Source organism: Neltuma alba, unplaced genomic scaffold (genome assembly GCF_004799145.2).
Source record: "Neltuma alba isolate B1F8T4 unplaced genomic scaffold, ASM479914v2 tig00001883_pilon, whole genome shotgun sequence".
In the NCBI taxonomy this organism is placed as follows: domain Eukaryota; kingdom Viridiplantae; phylum Streptophyta; class Magnoliopsida; order Fabales; family Fabaceae; genus Neltuma; species Neltuma alba.
The window spans coordinates 30,865-56,124 of NW_021632654.1; the positions used below are offsets into that span (position 1 = coordinate 30,865).

Below are 25,260 nucleotides of genomic sequence, written 5' to 3' on the forward strand. Positions count from 1 at the left end.
TAAATTGTTGCCATTTTTAATTAATTTGCATGTTATGTATCAGAAAAAAAAATATTTTGTTAATCTCAGATCTAAACTTCTTTCACAGTTAGGATTTGCTAGTTCCAGATGAATTGTCATCACAAATTGAAACCAAAGTAAAAAAAGTTAACTTATAAATATATATTATTTTGCATTAGAACATTAATAAAATTATTTGGCTTAATGATCACTCTTAATTTTGAAAACCACCTAGTTCAGGATCAAATTCCACCAATGCTACTTTCTTTACTATTTAAAAAAAAAAATTCCTCATACCAAAGAGAAGAAATGCTCCCACCGGCAGCCACCTTGTCAGTGGTCGATGCTGGAGCTCTGACACCAACGAGTGGCTAACCACCAACAAGGAGTTCCAAACTTAAAAAATATATATTTATTATTTTCTTTGAATTTTGAAATTTTCAATTTAGAGTTAATTCCTTTTTAATCATTTTGAAGTGTTAAATACTTGATTTGGAATATCATAATTTTGAATTTTATTTGTCACTTTCCATAGCTTTTTATTTAATTTAATATCATTAAACACATGCATCTACACAAATATGTTAACATTAAGCTCAAATCCACAACCTCATCCAAACATAGGGGCGGTGCCTAAAATAGTTAGTGCATGAAGGTAAAAATATACATTCTAAGTAGCATTGAAATTGCTAAATTACTTTCTCCAAATCTGAAAGTACAAAGACATGAGAACATGCAACAATCAGCAGACTGAAAATAGCTAAAATTCAGAAAAAGAAATAACTATATCACTTCCTAGATTAGAAAAAATCGAGTAGGCAATAGAAGCATTTTCCTAGTTACTGATCAAGTCACAACACAAGATCTTCATTGTTGGATTGTTTACATGATGTTTAGTTTGGCTTTGCATAATTATCAGGCCCTAGCACTACTCTGCATTGATATCATCAAGACTTCTCATGCCGCCCTTTGTGCAATCGACTAACCTCAATCTCTGCACGTTTGGTCTTCCTCTTCGAATTTAACGAAGGGATTTTGAGTTAAAGAACCATGCTAGTGTTGGATTGAACTAAAGAATTTAATACAATCAGTCCACAATTTGTTTTGTCAGGTGTCTGTTCTTCATTCTTCATGGCCCATGCCAGATCAAACTACCCGTTGAGGAACAGTTGCTTTAAAGCACCTGTAACTTGAAAGGAACGTGCTATTGTAAAAATATGAAGTTAAAAAGGCGGAGATACATTGAATATGAATTAGGGGGAAAACACCTTGGTTTCTTTAATTTTTTTTATATCAATTCTACGCAGCCAGCAGCATAAATATGAATTAAAAAAAAAAAAAAAGACACAGATCTCATCAGCATATCCTTGAGTAGCAGGAAGCGTAAATTGCTCTAGCAGTCTGAACAAGACTCAAAGTGATGCCTATGCACTTTGCCCCAAATTCCTTTGCCATATAACTTGAACTGCCACCGATGCCAGAGCCAACATCAAAAATGGTCTTGGGCCACTAAGCTGAGTCCTCCAGCCGCTAAGAGATAAAATTAGGAGCAACCTCCATTACATACCACTATGTTGTATCAATGGCGGCAAAATCTTGCATCAAAACTTCAATAAGCCAGATTCCCTCTAGTGCCTAGTGAAATGAGGAGAGACATGGAATTAGAGGTAAAGCCCAACTGCCCCTGCAGGGCCTCACCCCTTTCTTTCTTTCGTCCTACCTTTTCTTCTGAAGGATCCACTCCAGAACTTCAGGAGCATTGTCAAGTAGCTCCAGATGATTAGCAGCTCTGGCAACCGGAAAAGGAGTTTCATAGATTTGACCTCAAATACAAGCCCGTCAAAGCAGGAGTTCGTAGTTGGTAGTTGGTAGTTGGTAGTGATTCTAGGCTTTACCTTTGTATATATATGAAGCATTGTACCATTCACCTAAAATAGATACAAGAAACATTCATTCGATATTCCTATATTCTCAATACATGGAAAGAATGGAATGATTATATCATTAACGAGAAAAAAAAAAAAGATCTCACACAAAGTTAAGGATGCTTTTCAATGGTGTCATGGTTGCTGTCATTGCTGGCCATCGGTGGAATCCATTACTTCTATCGAAAGCAACTATTCCAAGGAAGAACACAAATCAGGTTCTTTGTATTTTAACAAAAGAACTAAAACTGCTTTTATTAAAATCAGTGATAATGATGTTTCCAAAATGAAGTGAAACAACAAACTTTTTCCGGACAAGAATAAATTATAAATTACTAGCCATCACGTTGTAGTTGTGTTATCCTATGCGTGAGAAAGTCTTGTTGCATACGTCAATCTTTACTTGTATGGATCACACGAGACGTTCATGGTCTATGAAAGAAAATTACCCAAGAGACTGTGCCATCCCTTCTCTTAGGAAAAAAAAACTGAAGGCGTAGCATTTTATTGCAAGCATTTCTCATTTATCTGACCATATCTGGTCATTCGTGAAGAAAACAAATGTCAAGGAAACATGGTTGAAGCACTACTTTCGTGCAGTCCTTGTGAACTTCTTTTAGGGTATTTGGTAAGAAAAGCACAAAATCGTGGAGATACGCAGTTTTGATGGTTGCAACAAAATGCAATTTATAAATTGTGAAATGCAGTATGTTTACGGGTGTCCTGGGAGTAAAGTAGATGGGTGTTTAAGGGAATTTTCAGTTTTACCCCTATAAAGACACAAGACAGTAGACACAATCTCTAACTACAGGAGCCTTTGCACCTTTTTTTTTTCCCCCTTTTTTTCATTTCAATTGTTCTTTCGATATGTCCTGCACTTGTAAATTTCCCCATTTAACAATGCAATATTAATTACAATTAGGAGGGAAAATCTGTAAATAAATACATACCATACTAATCAATCTGCACTGCAAGAGAAGAGAAATTAAGCACAACGCCAATTCTTCATTCACAATATCTGCAATCAAAATGTTTCTTTGTTAGTGATATTTCCAGAAAATGTTCATAGGACAAATAGATGTGTCTAGACTTGAATGAATCTGTATATTCATAGGACAAAATTAAAAATGTGTCTAGACTTGAATGAATTTGCAACAACTTCTAAGTTGGTATAATTCCAACTTTACAAGATATTTTTTAACTCAGTTTCTATCACCAATTGATTAACCAAGGTGAGAAACATGCTTTAAGATACAAGATATACATGTTGGTCTTACCTGATGATCGTGATAGCATAACTGATAAAAGACAGCTATAGTCCATATTTTGTTTTGTGAACAAATAGATTTTACTCAAGATCATTTCCTCAACAATGAAATGCTATGTCAACTTCACAACTAAAGTAAGCTTCAATTTTCATCCTTTCATATTCTAAATACTTTCTCCTTTCAAGTAGTTTTGACATAATGGGGAGCTTGGCTGAAACACATGAGAAGCTTCTTTCCTTTCTTCAGAGCTCTTTGAAAAGTATTGTCACATATCAACTGATATTCATGCAGTCTTCTATTTTCACATAAATTGTATGGTGACCCATGTAGGATATGTTGTTAATTTTTGGCGATCATTTCTTGACATATTCTGGATCCAGAATCATTTAGTCCACTTCTGCAGAAACAGTATAATAACATTTCAAAAGATGCCCCCTTTGGGTATAATCCCCTTTTGCGCATTAAACACACAAGTGACATTGCATCAAGAAGCCTTCCAGCTCTCATGAAGCCTTTCAATAAAGTGTCATAAGCAATCCTATCCGGAACACAACCATCTACATTCATCTTGTTGAACAATCTCACAGCACTGTCAATATCATCCAATTGAATATACCCATGAAGAAGAATGGTATAAGTCACATGATTAGGGCACACACCTTCCTTTTGCATCAGTTGAAAATGGTTATATGCATCATTAACCATTTCTTCCCTACAAAGCCATGATATTATGCAGTTGTTCAGGTAGAGATTATCCGTAATTGCAGCACCTTTAAAACCCTTTATCAACTTCCTAGCCAACCATTTCAGGGCATCAGAAGAATTGGCTGGAACTCTTATGCTGTTTTCAATCGCAGGAAAGGGACTCCAATTAAGCAAATATAATAGCATCTCTTTTCCCCATTCAGACTTCCTTGGTAAGTTGTAATCTTTATTATTCTTACGAGAGATATATCTGCGAACTCCATTCACAAATGCCATGCACATCATAAGATCCCAAGTTACCTCATTTTTGCCCGCTAGATTAACTAACTTAAGGGCAACTCCAAACTCCCTGTTCTTCATGAAATGTAAGATAAGAGAGGTATATAACACAGCATTCGGCACCATACCATCCTCCAACATTTTGCCAAGGTATATACACCCGTCTTCAATCATGTGCTTCTCAACTAATCCACTTATGAGAATAGTGTAAGAACGATAACTTGGTTTGATGGAATTCTCTATCATTTTGTCAAATAATTCTCGAGCTTCAAGTATTCTTCCATTCATGGAGTATCCATAAATCATTGTAGTATAAACAGCCTCATCAGGATCTACACCACACATAAGCATTCTCTTAAACATGTCTTCTGCTTCAGTAATTTTTCCTTCTCTAACTAAACAGCCGATAATCGAGTCATAAATAGCAACAGAGGGCTTCATTCCTCTCTCTTCCATTTGGTCCAGGAAGTTCACTGCAGAGACTACATCACCCTGATTACAAAGCTCATTTATAATTATCAAGAACGTTGCTTGATCAGGAACCAAGCCACGATCTTCCATAAGGTCAATTACAAAGTTAGCATCCTCAAAATGCCCCATTTTGCTCAAACACTTGATAAGTGAGTTGTAACAGAAATGCAAGGGCCTGTATCCAGCATCATCCAATTTTTTCAAACGGACTAATGCCTTGTCTATTTCTCCTTTCTCACACAAGGCATTGATATAAATACTACAGGCTACAATAGTTAAGTTGATGTTTTTCCTCGCAATTCTCTCCAACAAGAGTTCGATTTCTTGCTCAAAATCAAAATCTGGATTTGGACTAGAAGAAGCAGGCAGCATAAGATCAATCCCACATCCATTCTTAGCAAGGGCCTGCAAAATTGTGAAGGCAAGCTCTAACTCGCAAACAGGCAAAATCTTCACAAGTTTCAAATACAGCACATGATCAGGAATAACATTGCTTTCCATCATAGTTTTGTACAACTCATAAAACTCTTCCACTTTATTATGCTTGTACAGCGCAGAGAACAAAACAGTGTAACAATGAACATTGGGGGCTACTTTAGAATTAATCATATTGTAGAAAAGTGTTAAAGCAAGATCAAATTTTTCTTCTTTGCAGTACTGGGCCATTATAACTTGATAAGTCACCACATCAGGCTTAATTCCCCACTCCATCATCCTGTCATGCATAAACCAGCCTTTGTCATATAGACTCAACTTCATAAAACCATCAATTAAAATATTACACATGGATCGATCTGGCTGACAACCTGTCTTCAACATTTTAAAGAAAACCTGCATGGCCACCTTCATTCTTTTGTCTCTACAATACATACGGACCAGAGAAGTATACATTGTTTTGTCAATATATATACCTTGGGATTCCATTTCCCCAATTATTAACTCTGCCTCCGATACTCTGCTACCCTTGTAGAGACCATAAAACAGTGACTTGTATATATGAACTGTAGGGAGATGTTTATGATAGTTCTGCAACAGATTAAACACTTGAAGTGCCTCATCCAAATGCCCTTTATGGCATAGCCCATCAATTAATAGACTATAGCACTCAAAACTCAGTTCTGCTTCTGCATATTGGGCTCTAAGAAATAAATCAAATGCATCCAAATATCGTTCTTGGGCATAACACTTTTGTAGAATGCCAAGGCATGCTTCTTTCTGAGGCACAAAATTGAAGGAAAGAAGCCTATTAAAATGATTTATTGCATCTTCTACCTTTCCCAACTCACATGAGCAGACTACCATAGAATTCAAAATCGAAGGGTCTGCATTATTGCCTCGAGATTCAATTTCTATCAAGTAAAGCGACTCTGCTAATTGTGGCTCCCCTAAACTCACCAGCTTCTTTATTAAGACAGCATAGGTATCTAAATCAAGGTCCAACCCACGACCAACAGCAGAATTAGCAACTGAAACGGCATCAGCAACAGACATAGAATGGCTGATCATCCTTTGAATGACTAGCTGAGCAGATGAAAATAAACCCCTTTGTATAAGCTGATCTGCTAGGGAATGGCAAAGATATTTGTGGCTTCCAGAAGGAATAGAGATTGCCATGTCTAAAGGGTCAATAGGAAGAGCACAGGTTGTTACTTCTCTCCTGATTCTAAAAAATAAGTTAGAAGAAATTAACATCTTCTTGATCATCTTCTTCAACAACACGTTACACTGCAACACCAAGTGTTTCAGACACCAACCTGAGTGCCAAAAAGACAAACTTTCAAAGATCCAAGGGAAAAAATTGCAATCCAAGAGAAAGGATCACAGAAAGTGTAATGACAGTGACCAATATTAAAGTCAAATAGGATGGATGGCAAAGAAAACCAAATTAATGCTCACTTAAGTTATTCACAAAGAATGAACTTAAAACAAGAACAAGAGACACCATATGAAAGTAGACTAATCAGACTCTTTTATGGCATTGCTGTCACAATAGGTCTTCTTCCACAAACTAATTTTCCTATTATTTCAAATTTAATTAAAAATGAGAAATATTTAATAGTGAGAAAATCACTGGGGGTAAAAAACTAAAAACAATCTCTACACATTAGGCAATCACCTATACTGAAATGAGTAAACAAACAACTCTTACAAAGGCAAACCACACTTTACATGAATAATACATGATAACTAACAATCCCCCGTACACAAAACATCTTAATCACATTGGATACCCAAAAAAATTACCATGCTCTGATAAATTTTCTTGTGGCTAAAGATTAAACTAACACCTGAACTTGATAATACCCAAAGCTAATAATTAGACTTAAAACCATTGAGATCATGCTACACCAAGTCAAGCAGGCGCAACATGCAAGTTTGCTCATTCACAGTTTTCAACGACCTAATCTACCTATCTAATCATAGACAGTGAATCACTTGGATAACTAAAATGATGTGCATAAATGTTAGAATCAAAATCATGAAAAGAAGAGGAAATGACAAAGACAGTGAAAGGGAGAGGAAGAAAGATAAGAAAGAACAACCAAACCTGCTGGGGTTGCTCGGAGGAGGCTGTCAGAGGTAGGGCAAAAGCAGACCTAACCATTGGCTATCAGAAATGAGTGGTAGCTAGCCATGCTTCAGAAATTGAGAGGAAATTCGGCTATTTGGAGAGCTCTATCAGAGAATAGACAGAGTAACAGAAAAGGTGATCATATTACTTCATACCTGAAAATAGAAATTTTTTATTTCTTTGAGTGAAAGGAAACAGAATAGAAAGAGTAAAAGAAAAAGAGAATTGGGTGCAGAGAAAACAAGATGATGGGTGCTTTATTTGATGTGGGATTTCATCAATGATGGACTTGCAGGCTTCGGCATGTTTGTGTGTGGAAGTAGATAGTAAAAAGAAGTTTAAACAATAATAAAAGATAACTCGTGAGTATAAAGTTATCCATGCACCTAGCAATATTAGAAGATAAAGTTCTACTTTGCCTGCAAGCATGCCATGTTACACTAATATAATGCACACATAAATCATAACTTCAACTATTAAGTGAAGCTCATACATAGTTTTGTTCTAATATTAAACAACAATAAAAGGTAACTCGTGAGCACAAAGTTATCCATGCACCTAGCAATAGTAGAAGATAAAGTTCCACTTTGCCTGCAGACAAGCCATGTGTCACTAATATACTTCTCATTAAGTAAAGTGAAGGGTTTTCTTTGGATCCCGGAACTTAACAGAAATTATACAAGTAAATCTTATTATTTTAATCAAGTCCAAACAAACAAGCCGCCCTTACAAGACTAGGATTTTAAAATCAAATTAAAAGTGTTATATTTGATACAGCCAACACTCTACAAGCCTGAATGAAAAATCTAATTCAACAGTTATCAACAAAACTAGTAAAACCAAGCTGCTGCAAGGATATCCTGTGACATTTAAGGCACTCTTCTATAAGAAAACCTCAAATTCCTCGAGAAATCAGTCCAAACTGGAACAACTCAACAAAAGGCAAGAAATTCTTGGAATTAACAGATGAAGACCATCATTAAGCTACCTAGATAACAGCACCGAAAGCGATGATTAACAGGAAAAATGCATACTTTATGGTGACTACAAACCTCAAGATGGAAGCTTGTAGAAAGAATATAAAAGAGGATCACATAACAGCATTATCACAGTAAGTAATAATGGTAGCTATATACCAGAATATGATTAAGGTCCAATATTATCAAATACTATCTAAAGTTCCTGCTTAGACTATCTGTCTGTTATGAAGAAATCACGATATCCCAGAATTCAATTCCAAATATATAAACAGCACAATCCATTCGATACAAAATTCCAAACCAGAATGCAAGAAAAAGCCAGAATACCAGAATACATTAGCTGAGGAGAACGACAGTGCTGGACTCAGGATAGCTACAGCGAGGAGACGAGGTCACGAGCAACAGCGAAGCTCGATGCCAAGGCCGAACCTGAAACTCCATAAGCGAGATAGAAGAGCACGAACTTGAAGGCAATAGGCACGAAAATGAGCACTAAGGAGCACGAATCACAACCACCAGCATTCGCTCGGGCACTAAGGAGGATGAGGAAGGACCACAAACCACAAGATATTAGTCAGCAGTAAGGCGACGGTGGCGAGAAGCAGGAAGGATGACTACAGAAAGGGGAGAGGGTTTTTGCCTTTGGGAGGCACCTTTTTTTTTTCTTTTTTTGTTTTTTAAGTTAAGGCGCCCTTGGACTATTTTTTTCTAAAGTTGCGTGCGGCGAAATTTTACCCGAAATAATTAAAATGGGGCACCCTCATCCCTGCCGTTAAATCTTAAACGTCGGTTAAGCTTTCCCTTGTGCTGCTTTTCCTTCCCTTCTTGTCCCTTTCACTCATCAACCACGCCGGCTATGGCGTCCTCCATCAACTAAAGACACTATCAAGTAAAAGTGATTGAAGGTTTGTATCATCAGTTGTCAATTATCAAATTATTACAAACCAAAATTAATGTGCCTCGTACTCACTGAATCTTCCTATATTACACATTTCAAAAAGTTCTCTACCAGTAGCATGTTCCATGACTATAGTTAGATGAGCCGAGTCAGCAAAATCTAAGCAATGGATAATCTTATAATAATTCAATCAACTTTACAATGAATCTCTTCTTCCCTCTTGAAACAAAAGGGAATCAAAGAACATGTGTTTCTGTTTACCGGGAAAAAAGAAAAAAACAAAAAACTTGTGTTTCTGAGTTTAATAGTTGAGATAAAAATGGGCCTTACCCTCTGAAATTGAATGATGTTAGAGTGTTTCAATCCTTCTAATCGCACAGGTGAGCATATCCAATTCTTACAAAGTTTGCCATTTAGAATTATTTTCTCTGTAAGTATGTAGTTAGCCGTGACCTGCCAATTCTGACAAAGAAGTAATCTAAATTCATCAACAGGGTAGAGAAGATAAAGACATTCTTATAGTTTTTATACCAGCACACAGGTTACATATCGCGGAAGTTAACCACAGTAAAACTAAAACTGAAACAATTCTAATACTGTTTTGATAAAAAATGGGGGGGGGGGGTTAAGGTATTTTGTTAGATGTATTCAGTATCTTGAAGTTATTTGTGGCGTAATTTTATTACTACTAATTAAAATAGAGCAATCCCATCCTGCCGTTGAAATTGAAACCTCCGTAAAGCTTTCTCCATTCTCTCCTTTCCTTTATTCATCAAAGGCGGCGGCGGCGGCGGCTTCTGGCGAGGAGCAAGAAAGGCAGGGTCGGCGGTGAGAGAGGGAGCATGATTTCTACAAGATATGGGATATGAGATTGTCAATGGAACAATATGAGATAATCAAAGATGGTGTTGCCAAGCTGATTAGAGAGAAACGGATCGATAGAGTAGGTAAGCAGACAAAATGGCGAACTTGAGTTTGAAGTATTGTAGGAAAGGTGAAAGAAGACTTTTGTTGGATATGTGTCCACAGCTTTAGACGATGATAAGGGAGGAGAAAGAGTCGCAAAGATGCAAAGATGGAAAGACACAAGCTAAGGATCGCTACCTTTGGTTGTGGGTCTCTTTTTTGGTTTTTTAGTTTGAGCCTAGGTCTTTAGCCTCTTTTATTATAAAAAGAGAGAAAATAATTCCATGACCGATTATCTTGTCAAGTTGTCATATAATATGAAAAAAAATTATTGCACCTTTGATCACAATCTATCTTTCTTAACGAGAGATGGATGTTGATGAAAGAAATAACCTTAACTTTGCTATCTTGTGATTAATGGATATATAGTTGCTATTAAAAAAAATAAAAACTTCCGCCATATATGTAGCTCAAAATCTCGTATGGTCAAATCTTCCTTCTACTAATGGACAGTGCTATAATTTTGTTGGTTCTATTTATCGGAACAATGAAGAAGCTGGGCGGTCGGCCATGTAATGGAAGCTGGAATTACTTCTTGCTAAATGAATCGAACTCATGAGATTATTTGAAGGTATCCACTCAAATGTCCCCACTAATCAACAAAAGATGCTTAGGCTCTATTTGTTCAAGCGTTTGAGTCTTTCAAAAATAACTTATTCAGCTCATAAGCACGTTTAAGAAATTCTGGCATGTTTGGATGAGTTTATTCTCTATCCTACTTAATGGCTAAAAGCTGGATTCATAAACCCAATTGAGTTAAGCACCTCAGAGCTGCTTATTGCTTTTTCATTGCGCTTATAGATGAATGGTAAGGTATTGTTAAAATAATAATTACTCTTAGAAAAAAAAAATTCCCACTTCTTGTCCCCATTCTCCACTCACTCTTCTTGACTCCATTTTCTTGCTCCTTCATCTATTCCTGTAAGAAAATGGGCCAGTCCACCCTTGGTGGATTGGACCCAAGCCTATTGACATTTGGGGTTCTGGTGTGAATAGCAAAATTGATAGGTCTCTGACTGTAATTTTTGCCTATTTATATGATTTGCAACAAATAAAAAAGAGGGAACGGTTGGATAGAGGAGGCAGTTTATTTTTATTTCAAAAGGATGGAGTTAAAAAACCAAAATGGGATCATTTAGTACGGTACCACAATTTTGCTTTCCTGACAATCCTCCCTCTAGCACTCTCCCTCTCGTCTCCCCCCTCTGGTGTTTTTTGCTGTGTAACACCGATCTGAGTTTGTCGTTGTGACCGGACCTCTGCGTGTAGCTATCTGAGATCATTCGACACTTTAGGTATGCCCAAAATTCATCAATTCCTTTCCTCCTCTCATCCGACTTGTCCTTGCCATCACCTAATCATGCTGGCTATCTCCAACTCCTGGCCGCTATCACACCATCGAGAGCAAGGCAAGAGTTGACCGGTTCCATCACAAGTTAGGTGACCCAGATTTTGACAAAGATGAAGAAAAGGAAAATGATCTGTTGCCTGTAGGGATTAATGGGTTATCAAGATATTGAAAAGTTATAAATAAAAAATAATTCAATAAAAGAGGTGGTGAATACATGCCTACATATTTTACGATGGTTAACATTAGCTTTTTTTATTAGAGTTTGTTTGGCTCACTAAGAGGAAGGGGAGGGAAGGAAAGTGGAAGGATTTTAATATTACTTTGTTTGAATTTGTAAAAAAGAGGGGAGGAGAAGAATTTTAATATTACCTTGTTTGGTTCATGAGGGGAGGAAAAAAATTTTACCATGGACAATTTTGCCCTTATTTTATTTAAGATTATTTTTTCAAATTTTATAGAATGTTTAATAAAATAGAATTGTAAATAACATTTAATATATTGAGCAATACTTGTATCAAAATTCTAATATACTCTAGAATGTGAAGTATTATTAAAAAAAAGCTAAAATAATGTTCAACCACAAGTTGTATTATATCCCATCTTTGAATGAAATATTTGGTCATACAAAGGAGAGAGTAGCGTCTGGAGACAAAAAGAGAAGGATTTAAAGTAGTATAGGGATATTAAAAATAAATATGGGCATAATAGTCATAACATGACAAAATATTGCCCTTTTTCCTCCAAATCCTCCCAATTTTGGAAGGAAGGTTGAGGAGGAGAAGGGAAGGAAAATTTTTGAAAACTTTTCCTTCCCTCCTAAACTTTGTGTATTGTCAAACAAGGAGAAATGATTAAAATCCTTCCCTCTCCCTCCCTTTCCCTCCAAATCCCTCATACTAAACTCACCCTTAGAGTTCTGTAGAGATACCCCCCTTTGGCATCTTATTTCTTTGATACATTAGGAAATTTTTATTTGAATTAAATCTAAATTTAGAAATTATTTCCTTATTAAAAAATATGTTCTGTAAATTTTCTAAGCCAAATATATTTATTTCATTAAATTTAACTTCTTCTAATTAAAATGATTTAAAATTATGGTATTATGTAAACTGACAATTTTTTTCATTTTACATTATTTAATAAAGTCATAACTATTTTGGTAATTTTATAAACTAAACTTACTCATTCAATCATCATCCAAACAACTTCTAATTTTATCTAATCTAACTTTTTCAAAAGCCAATCTAAATATAAATCATATTATCCAATCTCACTTTTTGAAAAGTCAGATTAAAAATAAGCTACTTTTTCTATCGTTATTCCAAATATGCACTTAATCAATTCCTCTAACTAACTAAGTAACTCAATGTGGTTAATAAAAGATACTACATCCAGTCCTTAATATAAAAGCTGATTGACTGATTTAAATTAGATTAAGGAAATTAGTCAAATTAGTTATCTGTAATAAATAAGTATTATTTTTTCTAAAATATTCTTGCTAATTAAGTGTATTGGCTAGAATTACCATTATTATAAGGACTATCTTAGAAAGAAATGGATAAATATGAGAGACAAAATAGATTAGTTTCTTATATTAATGATCAAAATAAAATTCAAATGAACTCTTATATTAAGGACCAAAGGTAGTATTTATATTGAAATTTTAAATATTAATAAAATATTCTTAAATATTAATATATTAGGTTGAATCTTCACAAATAACAATGATTGAAATAAAAATTATTATTTCGTACCAATGATACTATAGTCAAAGGATTAACAAAATACTTTACAAAGTTAACAGGCTAAAGTAAAAACTTATACAAAATTAAAGAATAAAAGTACATTTTTATTCATGCAAAAAAAAGTACACTTTTGCTTAATAAAAATAGAGAAAAAGACAGGAAAATACCCTTAAAGATGTGAAAACCCATATAAGTGCATGTGAAAAGCAAAATTCCATATCAAACCTGGGGTACTGATCTGGCATTTACAAATGTTAGCCAAAGACATAATTGCTCCCTATCAATGCACAAAAGAAAGACAATACAGAAGGAAGCTTGTGACCGGGAGAGCTTGTGGGAAGGCAAAGAAGGGAATGAAAATCGGTGGAAACTATTGAAGAAAGGCAAGGTAAGTTTAATTCTAAAGTAATTAATACTGTCTGAAGTTCAGCTTCTTCTTCCTCCTCTCTTGATGGTCGTTATTTCGGCAGGCTGTGTAAAATTTCGAGTGGGTTTTAGGTGGGTTAAGAGGTGAAGGTGTTGGGTTATTATTTTTACTGTTGCAAAGAACTTCATTCACAGGTTTTGGTCTTTCATTTTGTGGGTCTACATTGGTAGAAAGTGTTAAGTAAATTACTTCATTGGTGTCCGATATAGGGTTAGATTGTTTACTATTTGAGTATGGCAGAAGGCATTAACGTGGGTGGCAAGCATGAGCATGAATAGTGAGGAGACGATGAAGTATGTAGTTAACATATAAGGCAAAGTTGTGAAAAACTAATGTGTTTTTGGTAAGGGAGGAAGTGGTGTTCTATTACAGATAGTGAAGAAAGTGAATAATGTATACTGTTTATTGTGTTTTTGCAAATCCTAGCATGGCAGAAGGCATTAGCTTGGGTGGCCCAACCTCTTTGAAGGAACTTTTGTGTTATTTTCATGTTGGAGGGACATTTGTAGTTAACAAGGAAGGTGTAGTTCAATATAACGGGGGTAATGTGAGGCTAAGGAGCATAAAAGAAGGCATTATAGTTGAAGATTTGAGGGGGAAGATATCATTATGGTTTGGAATTGATGGTAATAGTTGTGAGATGAAATATAGAGTAAGTTTTGATGAGAAGATACTAATAGATTTAGTTGATAATGGTGATATTGGGAACTTTTTTCAGTATAATGAGAGGCATGGCCATCTATACATAGCATGTAAAGAGAAAGAAAGTGGTGCTGATATAATAGAAGATTTGGAAATGTAAGTGATATTTAATAGCCTATAGAAGTTGTCATTTGTTATATTATTGTTGTTAATTTCGTTACTGAAGTTGTCACTGTGCATGCATAGTTGACAGATTGTTTGGCCTGTCACAAGAAAGGTTTGGCTCATTTAGCAGTATTGACACTGAATATGAACCAGTGGGGTATGAAGATATGGGTGGGGCCTTAATGTATGAAGTTAGAGGCAGTTCTAGCAACATAACATGTGGAGTACAGTATGCACCAACACCATATCCTAAGATGAATTGTTCAAAATGGAGGGAATTGATTTCAGGATAGCTGCAAAATTTTGCACATGCAAAAGAGTTTAAAAAGGCAGTGAACAAATATAGCATAGCACATAATTTTGAGTTCAAGTATGTGAAGAATAGCAAGGACAAGATGTCAGTGAGATGCAGGGTTAAAGGTTGCCCATAGAAGGTATGTGCAAATGCAGTGGGGAAGAAGACTCCTTTCCTACGCATGACAACATTTGTAAATGAACATGTGCATAGTGCGCAAGACAATTTCCTAGTCAGCCATGGTGCAAGAGCTAGTTTGACATCAGCAATTATAATTGATGAGGTAAGGAATCACATAGACAAACGGCCTACTGAAATAATGACAATGTTGAAAAGAGACTATGGGGTGAATCTAACACACAAGCAAGCATATAGAGCTAAGGAAAAAGCAATGGAGGAAATATAAGGCAGACCTGAGCAATCTTACATGCTAATACCTTGGATTTGTCAAAGACTAAAGGAAAGTGATGAAAAAACTATTGCTGAATGGGTTGCTACTGGGAATAACATATTTGAGCGAGTTTTTATAGCTTATGGGTGTTGTATAGAGGGTTTCTTAACTAGTGTTGGTGGGCATATACTTTATATAGATGGAACTCACCTAAGTGGACTGTATAAGGAAACATTGCTATCAGCATCGGCTTATGATGCAGGCAAGAATTATTACCATTTGCAATTGCCATTGTGAAGGGGGAAACATATGAGGATTGGTCATGGTTTCTGCATATGATTAAAAATATCATTGGCTCTAGACAGTTAACAATAGTTTCAGACTGTCACAATTCAATCATAGTAGCTGTTCGAGCAATATTTGAAAGTGAGAGGCATACATATTGCTATAGGCATGTGAAGGAGAACTTCAGTACAGAACTAGTTAAATCAGACAGAGGCAAGAGGAAGACAAGTAAGTCCATGAAGGAAGATGGGTTGCAATTGCTTGATAATATCGCATATGCAAGGCTTGATGGTGAGTTCGATAAGGCAATTGACCACATGCATCGTTTCTCTCCACAGTTATTCCAGTGGCTCAATACTCATGGAGATGTGGGAAAATGGGCATTGAGTAAGTTTCTATATCGACGGTGAGACAATATAACTACAAACCTTGCTGAATCATTTAATGCTTGGTTGGTAAAGGAGAGGAGGCACAACGTTGCATAATTTATCCATGAGCATTGTGAGAAGGTAGCCAAAAAAATACATGCAGCTAGTATGACAATGGGCAGATGTAGAAATGGAATAGGACCAAATATTGATGAAAAAGTAAAGAAAAATGTTGCTCTTGCTGAACATATGTTGCCTGAACTGTATGGTGGGGACATGGTTGTTGTCCACACATCCCATGGAGTCTTGCGTGTTGATCTCAGTGCATGTACATGTAGTTATGTAGCTTGGCAAATGTCGGGGATCCTGTGTCCACATGCTTGTATAGCCATAAAGTCCATGCACAGAAATATCTATGACTTTGTTGAAAATTGCTACAAGATCACATCCCAAGAAAAGATTTACTCCCACTACATGATACCAGTGGTCACCATCAACAAGCCTGACCCAAATAATAACATAGTGGAAAATATTTCAGAGCAAATTTTTCTACTCCCACCTTGGACTAGTCGACCTGCTAGAAGTCCAAGAGCTAATAGACGCGAATCACAATTCTAGAACAAGAAGATATACCACTGTGTAAATTGTGGTGAAGCTGGTCATACACGAAGGACCTGCAAAAACCCAAACCCAGCATGAAAGTAGCTGTAAATGTTAGAACAAGAGACATTTTAGTTATTTTGACCCCTTTGTAATTTTTTAGCAAAGGGTTTAATGTAAATGATGCACAGCATGCAGAGGGTGTAAGTAATATGTACTGCATGCATGCGTTGCAAGCTTTTTGGGTGACAAGCAAACATTAAGTGCAAGTATAAACTTAATGTTGACTTGTCATTTAATACAAAAAATGCTGTTACTGTTAATGAAAATCTGGTTTGTAGTCAATAGTTAAAGTAACATTGTTAATAGCTATCATTTTGTTGTCAATGTCAATGTTAAATAGTGAATGATATTGTGCAACCAATCTTCTGAAGTCCTTTACATTATTGCCCTGTAATGAATGAAGATGTTTTATTAACTTGACCTTTATGCCATTTTCACCGAACTTGTTTATGTCTAATTTCAGTGACCAGTTCTTTGGAACTCAAGTTTGCGGCTTAGGTTTAGTCATCATATATGAAAGTGTTGTGATTCTATGTAATTGTGTTGTTAATATGCTTCCAATGTTGCTTGATTCCCTGATCAGTGGCTGGTTCCCTTCATTCCCCTGAACGGAAGTTCCAGTGTTTATGTCGTCAATTCATACGATAACATTGTCATTATGGTTTAAAGTGTTGTGCACGTGCATACCGCGGGAATGACATCCTAGTGTCCTAATCAATTTACCCTGACCACAACATCCAGTTTCCATGTTGTTAATTAATTTGATCATGTTGTCATTATATATAGAAGTGTTGTCATCTTGTATAACTATGGGAAACATCTGATTTGCCCGACTTCCCTATCTGTTGCCCCTGAATGCGACTTGCAGCTTTACGTGTTGTTAGCTGCCATTAGGGGTGTTCATACTCGACCTGTCTTGGTCCCGGTCTTATTGGAACGGGACGAGTCCGTCTCGAAATTTTTTGGAACGGGACAAAAATAGGATCGGACCGGGACGGTACGGGACACGGGACGGGGTCGTCTCGTCCCGGTCCTGTCCCGATATGTTTTTTTGTTTAAATATCTTATATTATATTTATATATTATATGTTAAAAAGTTAAAACAAATAAAATATGAACCGGAAGCCCTAAGCCCCCCTAACCATCTGAGTATCTAACCAACAGACTGACCCGACCGTCTCTGCCTCTCTCGGTCTCTGCGGTCTCTGCCTCTCCGGTATTCAATTTTCACTTTCGTTCCCTTCAGATTTCAGACAGCGAAGGCCGACGGAGCAATGAACCATGTCCGGTGTCTCGCACTCTCACCAGTCGGCAGTCGCCTCTCAGAGTCTCAGTCTCCGCTCTCGGCTATTCTCTTATCTGCGCAGTGCGAAAGAGGTCGTCGGCTAGACTCACTCTGCCTCTCTCGTCTCGGCTTCGATTCTTCACTCACGGAGTCACGGTCCCTAGTCCATTTAAGTTGCAACCTTCGCAGCTTCTCTTCAGCCCCCAGTCCATCGTCGACGTTAGGTAGATTGCAAACTGGCCTCACTCGTCTCCAACCGTTCGATTTCTTCTTTGTTTGTTTCTCATACCCATGAGTTTTCATCCATACTTGTTTATTTCATCTTAATATCCAGCACGATATTTTGCCTCTTTGTATGAATATGGACTATGGGTTGGCTAATTGGGATTTGTCTGATATTCTTCACAAACGAGATAGATAAAAGAAAATCTTTTGTGAAATGAGTAAAACCCACCGAGTTAATTTGCTTTATTCGCTGGTTCTCTGAATTTTTCTAGTTGTTGAATTCTTTTATAATTTGTATGTGTCATTCGGTTGATGGTTTGTGAAGTAGTAATATTAATATATATAATTGTAGATTCAGTGTTTGATTTCTAGATGATGCTATTAAAACTGTACGAAAATTTTACTATAAATTCTTGAAAGCTAATTGAGCCTTTATGATCATTATGAAGAACTTCTCTTTGTGAAGAAAGATGAACTCTATCACAAACACTGCTGAAGGAAACACTCAAACAACTGAAGAAAACACTAAAACACAGTCACAAACTGCTGAAAGAGCTTCAGGACAAGCAAATAATGAAGATCAAATCACTACATCACAAGGTGAAGAAGAGGGGGATGAATCAAATGTTGATGGATCAAGAAAGAGAAAAAAAATCTTTAGCTTGGTTACATTTTGAGAAGTTGCCTCCAGAGCAGTGGAAAAATGGAGAACCAAGGGCAAAGTGCAAGTATTGCCCGATGACAATTGCCTGCCATCCTACCACACATGGAACAGGTGGACTTGTTAAACATTTACAAAGGTGTCCTAGAAATCCCCATAGGGCTAACAAGTTGAAGCAATGCATGTTCTCAACAGGGGTTGGTGGTAAAAGTTTAACTCATCATGTCTTTAGTCAAGACTTGCGCAGGAGAGCTCTAGTCAAATTTTTAATATTGGAAGAACTGCCTTTTCGAACAGTGGAGGGTGAAGGTTTTAAAGAGCTATTAAGGACACTAGAACCTCGCTTTCAAATTCCTCAAGAGCAACAGTAACTAGGGATTGTTTAAAGCTGTATTATGAAGAAGCAAGAAGGTTGAAAAGGTATTTTAAAGCTTTAAATGCTCGTGTTTCTCTTACCACTGATACATGGACTTCCAATCAGAATACCAACTATATGTGTCTAACTGCTCACTGGATTGATGATCGTTGGGCTTACCAAAGGCGAATCTTGAATTTTTGCGTGGTTGAAAACCATAAAGGTGATACTATTACAGCAGAGATTGAGAGATGCTTGTTATTCTGGGGCATTGATAAGTTGTTTACTATAATAGTGGATAATGCTTCTTTAAATGACATTGCAATATCAACTTTGAAAGATGTGTTGAAACATTGGAATGGTCTAGTATGTGATGGGGAGTTCTTGCACTTGCGTTGTTGTGCACATATTCTTAATCTTATTGTTTCTAATGGTGTGAAGGAGATGCATAAGTGTATTGAAGCCATTCAAAATGCCATTAAATATGTAAGATCCTCACCTGCAAGGTTTCATAAGTTTAAGGATCTAGTGGAAAAAATGAAAATTGATTCGAAGAGTCTATTAAGCATGGATTGCCTAACAAGGTGGAATTCAACCTACATGATGCTGGAAAATGTTATTAAATTTAGCAGTGTTTTTGAAAGAATGGCAAAACAAGATAAGGATTACACAAACCACTTCTTGGAGAAGAATTTAATTGGTCCTCCTGGTGCATTTGATTTGAGACAAGCTAAAGTCTTCTGTAGCTTCTTGCAAGAGTTCCATGACATCACATTGCAATTTTCTGGATCAACCATTGTCACCTCAAATATATGCTTCCAAAATATAGTTGATGTGTTTACCATTCTAAATGAACATGCAAAGGATCCTAATTCTTTGCTATGTGAGATGGCTATGAGGATGAAGATTAAGTATGATAAGTATTGGGGTGACTTGTAAACTCTTAACCCTCTTTTGGTGATAGCAGTGATACTTGACCCAAGGTATAAAATGAAATATCTCACCTTTGCTGTTGAGGAGATGTTTCAAAGCCAAGCACAACGTGAACACATGTCAAAAATAGTCACAATCGTCTTATATCAGTTGTATGATTGTTATTCGAGTGGGCTTAACACATCTCAGTTTCATATGCAAATTCAAAGACAAAGGAATAGACAAGTTGTAAGTGAAACTACTAGTGCATCTACTTGTGCTTCAAAACAATTAGGTTCAACTATAACTTCTGTGCATCCTAAGCGATCAACTCGGAGGTTTGTTGCTCGATTTGAGACTGAGACTGAGACTCAATCAGACAAGTATGCAGAGGTGGAGAAGTATTTGCAAGCTGAGTTAGTTGAAGCACATGAGCTTGACTTTGATATTTTGGCCTAGTGGAACCTTAATGCTATGAAGTACAAAGTCCTTTCAATTATTGCACGTGATGTTTTTGCCATGCCCGTGTCTACCGTGTCTTCAGAATCTGCATTTAGCACGGGGGGTCGTGTGATCGATGACTTCAGGAGTTCTTTATCCTAAAAAATGGTTGAGGCATTAATTTGTACATAAAATTGGTTATCTCCATCAACAGTGAAGCTGAAAGGACTAGACATTGATGACTTCAATGAAACTGAGATTGCGGCACAGGGTAATATCTATCTTTTAGTAGCATTTGATTGAAGCCAAAAAAATTTTAACATTTGATATAATTCTGTCATTTTGGTCTGCTGTCCAAATGGGCAACTTCCAAGCCATAACATTAAAAAATGTGGACTTATTTTCATATAGAACATGGATTTTTTTATAGTAGCAGCATATAGAACATGGATCTACGTTAGGATTAAGTAGAAGATGTTTAATACTCCTTTTTTTTTAAAAAAAACTAAATATTGTTTTGCAGTCCAATTTTTTTAAAATGAAATTTGTGTAATTTGTCCGTATGTAACAAATGTTTAATGTTCCAAATGTAAGACTTTGGCGTACGAGACACTACAAAAACATCAATAAACCAATTTTAGGCTTTCCCAAATTAATTACATCTCATGAGTTGATTCCCAAATTAATTAAACTACTAATGATCACTGCTCATATAGTCATCAACCAAATGTCTCTATCTATGTTTTATAGCCGGTTCTAAGAACGAATAAAAGAGATCAAGAGGAGGGTTGCGTCATTGCCAAAACATTAATATCACTTTGATCACTATTTTTTGCTGCATCATTGCCAAAACATAAATAGTGCATTTCATTTTTAATATCTATATATATATATATATGTATAGAAAGAGAGAGAGAGTTTCAAAGCATGCATCATCAGAATATGCTATACTAATTAACTATTCTGGCTGTATTAGAACAAGATACTCATTACCTTCATGCTTGATTCATATGCTTCTGTGTGCTTTGTGCGCTTTGTGGCTTTGCAAGTTTGAATATTATAAGACGATAATGATGATCAACATTTCATCTCTCTCTACACACACACACACATGTTTTATGTTACGGACAGTTTTAAAATTCCTTTTCTATCTGATTTATTAACTTCATATTAACAATTTTTCTTTTCTTTGTCTTCATTTAGAGAAGAATCAGCTACCTCAAATTTATTACAGGAAGAGGAACAACCAAATAACCCGTAAATGATGGATTGTGTGTTGCTGGATGGTTTTGGTTCTATTATTTTCTGGCTTATTTTCTGGATAAGTGTTTTTGATGATGTAGTGTTGTCATTTGGTGATGGACTTATTGCCTCATTAAACATTTGGACTGTTTGTTATGTTTCTTTACAGTTTGAGACCATTTTATAGTCAATGGATTTGGTTCTGTTTGTTATTTTCTGGCTTGTTATTTGTTAGTTGGTTCTGTTTTGACCAACACGTTGAAGATGATGACAGGGAAGGGATCGTTTGAATTGCTTTTGACTTGTTAGCTTGTCATTTGGTTTCTTTTCCCTTTATCTTTTGTAGTGAACTATTTCTCCTGGCTCGTTTCAGTTAATGAGATTCCTTTGCTAGTTAAAAAAAAAAGATATAAAGCTGTATGTTATTATTTAGATTGTAAAATTGTTTATATATGAAAAGTATATCTCCTATTGAAGGCCCAAATCATTTAAAATCTCCTATTAAAAGGCCCACATCATTATTAAGAGGCCCACAACATTTTTTTAAAAGGCCCATAGTGTTTCTCAGAAGCCCACAACGTTTTGCCAAAAAAAAAATGGTAACGAGACAATATCGGAACGGGACGGGACACGGGACAGATTTCTTGTCCCATTACTATTCATCGGGACGGGACCGGGGCCATGATAGTGTTGTCACTATATTTAAAATTGTTGTCACTTCAGCTACCCAAGTTTCTCCATTGCTCTCCCTTGATTTAAACTTTCACTGTTGGTGTCATCACTTTATATGCAAGTGCCGTTTAATTTTATGATGGTGTTGTCATTATATATGAAAATGTTGTCAACATGCATAATAAGAAGGACATTTAATTAACCCATTTTCCTACATAGGGTATCCCCAGAAGCAAACTTTCCAGTTTCCGTGTTGTCATTATCTATGTAAATGTTGTAAACGCGTAACTCCTATTTTTATACAAGTCTGTTCAGCCCAGGTTTCTTTTTTGATTGGCTAAAACACAAATTACTAGTTCATGTGTAGTCAACATATATGAAGGAGTTGTCCTTCTCAATGAAAGTGATGTCAACGTCCCAAGGGTCTACATTTCAAAGTAACTAGAACATGTAATGAACTTTCCTAATAGCATGGTGTCAATAAATATGGAATGGTGTTAAACCATTTATAACAGTTGTCAACGTGGTTCATACATTATCAGAACTTGAATTTCTTACAATATAAGTGGTGTTTTCAAAGTACAAGCACACACTAGATATAAGATCACCATTTGGCAAACGGTTTGTTTCCATACAAAACAAGCGATTCATATGTAATATAAAGCCTAACACCAACCGTAAACAACCATGTGTACTACTTGGACAAATGCTGCCGCTTTGTGGTCTTCTTTTCTTCTTAAAGCAGCTTTAAAGCTTCCACCCTCTTACCATTTCCCTCATGGTTAACCAGCCACCACAACAGGTCACGTCTAAATGCAGTGACTTGTTCATTTGTGCAATCCAAAGCCACATTCGGGGACCATTTGCTTAACCATATCAAAACATGTACATCGTAGTCTCTCCTGGGCAGAAAAAGTCATTCATAAATTGTTAGTCCACTGAAAACAATTTATGGTCAATAATGATTAGTCAGACTCAATGGCACTCATAAGTTGGTTTGTTGTGGAATGGGAGGCATAATTATGTCTGCCTTTGGCTTCTTCCCAATGAGTTCTGGTTTGACCAATTCAATTATGTCATAAAAGCGATCTCTCTAAAGATAAACAGATGACCATAGTAAGTAACAAATTTATATAAGTAACAAATTAATATAATAATAACATCATTATTAAGGTTCTCTTATTCAGTTCTTACGCATGCATTGTAAGTAGCTCCTTTTGGATCCCCCAAAAATACCTTTTTTTTGCTTTTTTTCTGCTTAACGCCATTGACCTTCATCGAATCAAGCACATAAAAATTCAATGTCTTCGGCTGAAGGACATAACAGAACCAATGGTCAGCCACAAGAGCAGGCCAAAAAATCAAATCACAATCTCCTATGTCGTACCCAACATGCTCAGGTAATATTTGCTTCTTGTGCTTAGAAGCCCTCCAACTAATGGGACGCGATACCATTTTCAGCTGCAATTTAAGCTTGTGTTAAAAATAGGCAAACATCGATAAGGCAATGAAATAAGTCATTCATCTAACCATGAAGTAGGCATCAAACAAGTGTCTTTTCACATTTCCTTCCTCTTTCATATCGCCCATCAAAGTCTTATATACAAGCGACATCATCTGTGTGTTTATTTTCTGGATTCCACCCAGTGAAAGTAGTTCTTCTCGAGTAAGTATTTCATCATGCATATCAACTATTGGCCTGAAAAGGAACAAAAAAAATTCAGTCCTGGATATGATTTTGTTGTCAACTCATATAGGTGACAGGTGAAAACATAATGAAAAGTTGTCATTTTATAATAACTTACTGGCCACCCTGATCCCGTGGAGGCATCATGGATATGATTTTAAAAAATTTGTCCTTGTCCTCCAAAGTCCTCTTTCTCTTATGTGTTTTCTTCGTCCAGATCCATGGAGATCTAACTATTGGTTTAATCACCCTCTTTGATCTTTAGAGTTGTTCTCCCTCCTCCACTCCTTTCCCACTCACATCATAGATTGCTTGTCCTTTATTGGTAGCCTCATCATCATCACCTTCTCCTTCTCCTTCTCCTTCTTCTTCACTGGCAGATTTATCCTTGTCACCTTCTCCTCTTCCTTCTTCTTCACTGGCAGATTTATCATCCTCAGCTTCTTCTACTCCATCTTCTTCATTGCTACATTTATCATTATCTCCCTCTTCTCCTCCTTCTTCTTCTTGTACAGATTTACCCTCTTCTCCTCCTTCTATGGGAGACTCATCATTATTCCTACCTACATTGTCCTCAAAATCTTCATCAATGTGAAAACTATCATCACCTCTTCCAACTCCTTCTTCTTCCACCTCAATTGGCTCCTTACTTCCATCTTGGACGCCTTTTTTGTGTGCCTCTTTTGTAAGCTGAACTTTCAGCAACTCTTCCGCAATTACAGTGAGTAGTCTTTTATTGCTCTCATCAATAATAGTCACCAATCGCCCATAAAGATTGTTCAGCTCCTGCAACAAATACCATCAAATTCAACATAATCCACATACTAAACAACTAAAAACACTAGACAAAGTAACACATACCAGGTCTAGATAAGGAACTCCTACTCTGTCCTCTTGCCCCACTTTCACATCTCTTTGTGTCTCTCCAAACAACAACCCTACGTTGCTCTCCCTCTCTGTTTTAACAACTTCTTTAACTCTCTCCTCATTCCAATACTCAATTGTATTTGCAGCATCATGCACATCATTTTTTTCAGCCTAAAGTGCTCGCAAAAATATATCTGCAACATGAAATAAATAAAATTATACAAATATCAATTAAATCAAACATTGACAAATTACATTACATTACATAACTACAGCACACAGCCGCTCACATTAGAGCTCCCACCACTTCTGAATACTTTAACATAAGCCTTCAACTCTTTCACTAAGTCCTTCATAATATATGTAGCCCAATCATAATGCTCAAACCCATTCATACTGCAAGCTATCAGCTTCAGTAACCGGTCACTTACTTTATCCCTTGAATTTGGACATAGAAAGGTTCTAAGGGTGTACAACATAAATAAAAACTCAAATTTATCATCATGCTGTTTAGATT

At 36.2% G+C, this 25,260-nt stretch overlaps 1 protein-coding gene and 1 long non-coding RNA gene across 3 annotated transcripts; both read right to left on the reverse strand.

The window, feature by feature from the left end:
* Positions 1–677: 677 nt before the first annotated feature.
* LOC114713272 (uncharacterized) lies at positions 678–24,870 on the reverse strand. The gene is made up of 3 exons (XR_003737325.1): positions 24,855–24,870; positions 6,893–6,896; positions 678–1,635 (listed from the first exon to the last, which is right to left on the reverse strand). It is a non-coding gene; the product is annotated as an uncharacterized LOC114713272 (long non-coding RNA).
* Positions 1,219–8,999, reverse strand: LOC114713256 (pentatricopeptide repeat-containing protein At5g62370-like). 2 transcript variants are annotated; one of them, XM_028897879.1, is made up of 7 exons: positions 8,936–8,999; positions 8,528–8,733; positions 7,197–7,375; positions 3,203–6,402; positions 2,876–2,943; positions 2,033–2,117; positions 1,219–1,928 (listed from the first exon to the last, which is right to left on the reverse strand). In XM_028897879.1, the coding sequence occupies exon 4, from the start codon at positions 6,350–6,352 to the stop codon at positions 3,533–3,535; it is 2,820 nt and encodes a 939-aa protein (XP_028753712.1). In that variant the 5' UTR covers positions 6,353–6,402; positions 7,197–7,375; positions 8,528–8,733; positions 8,936–8,999; the 3' UTR covers positions 1,219–1,928; positions 2,033–2,117; positions 2,876–2,943; positions 3,203–3,532. The 2 variants fall into 2 exon arrangements, with proteins under 2 accessions (XP_028753712.1, XP_028753704.1); XM_028897871.1 differs by lacking the exon at positions 8,936–8,999 and having other exon boundaries at positions 8,528–8,823.
* Positions 24,871–25,260: the final 390 nt, after the last annotated feature.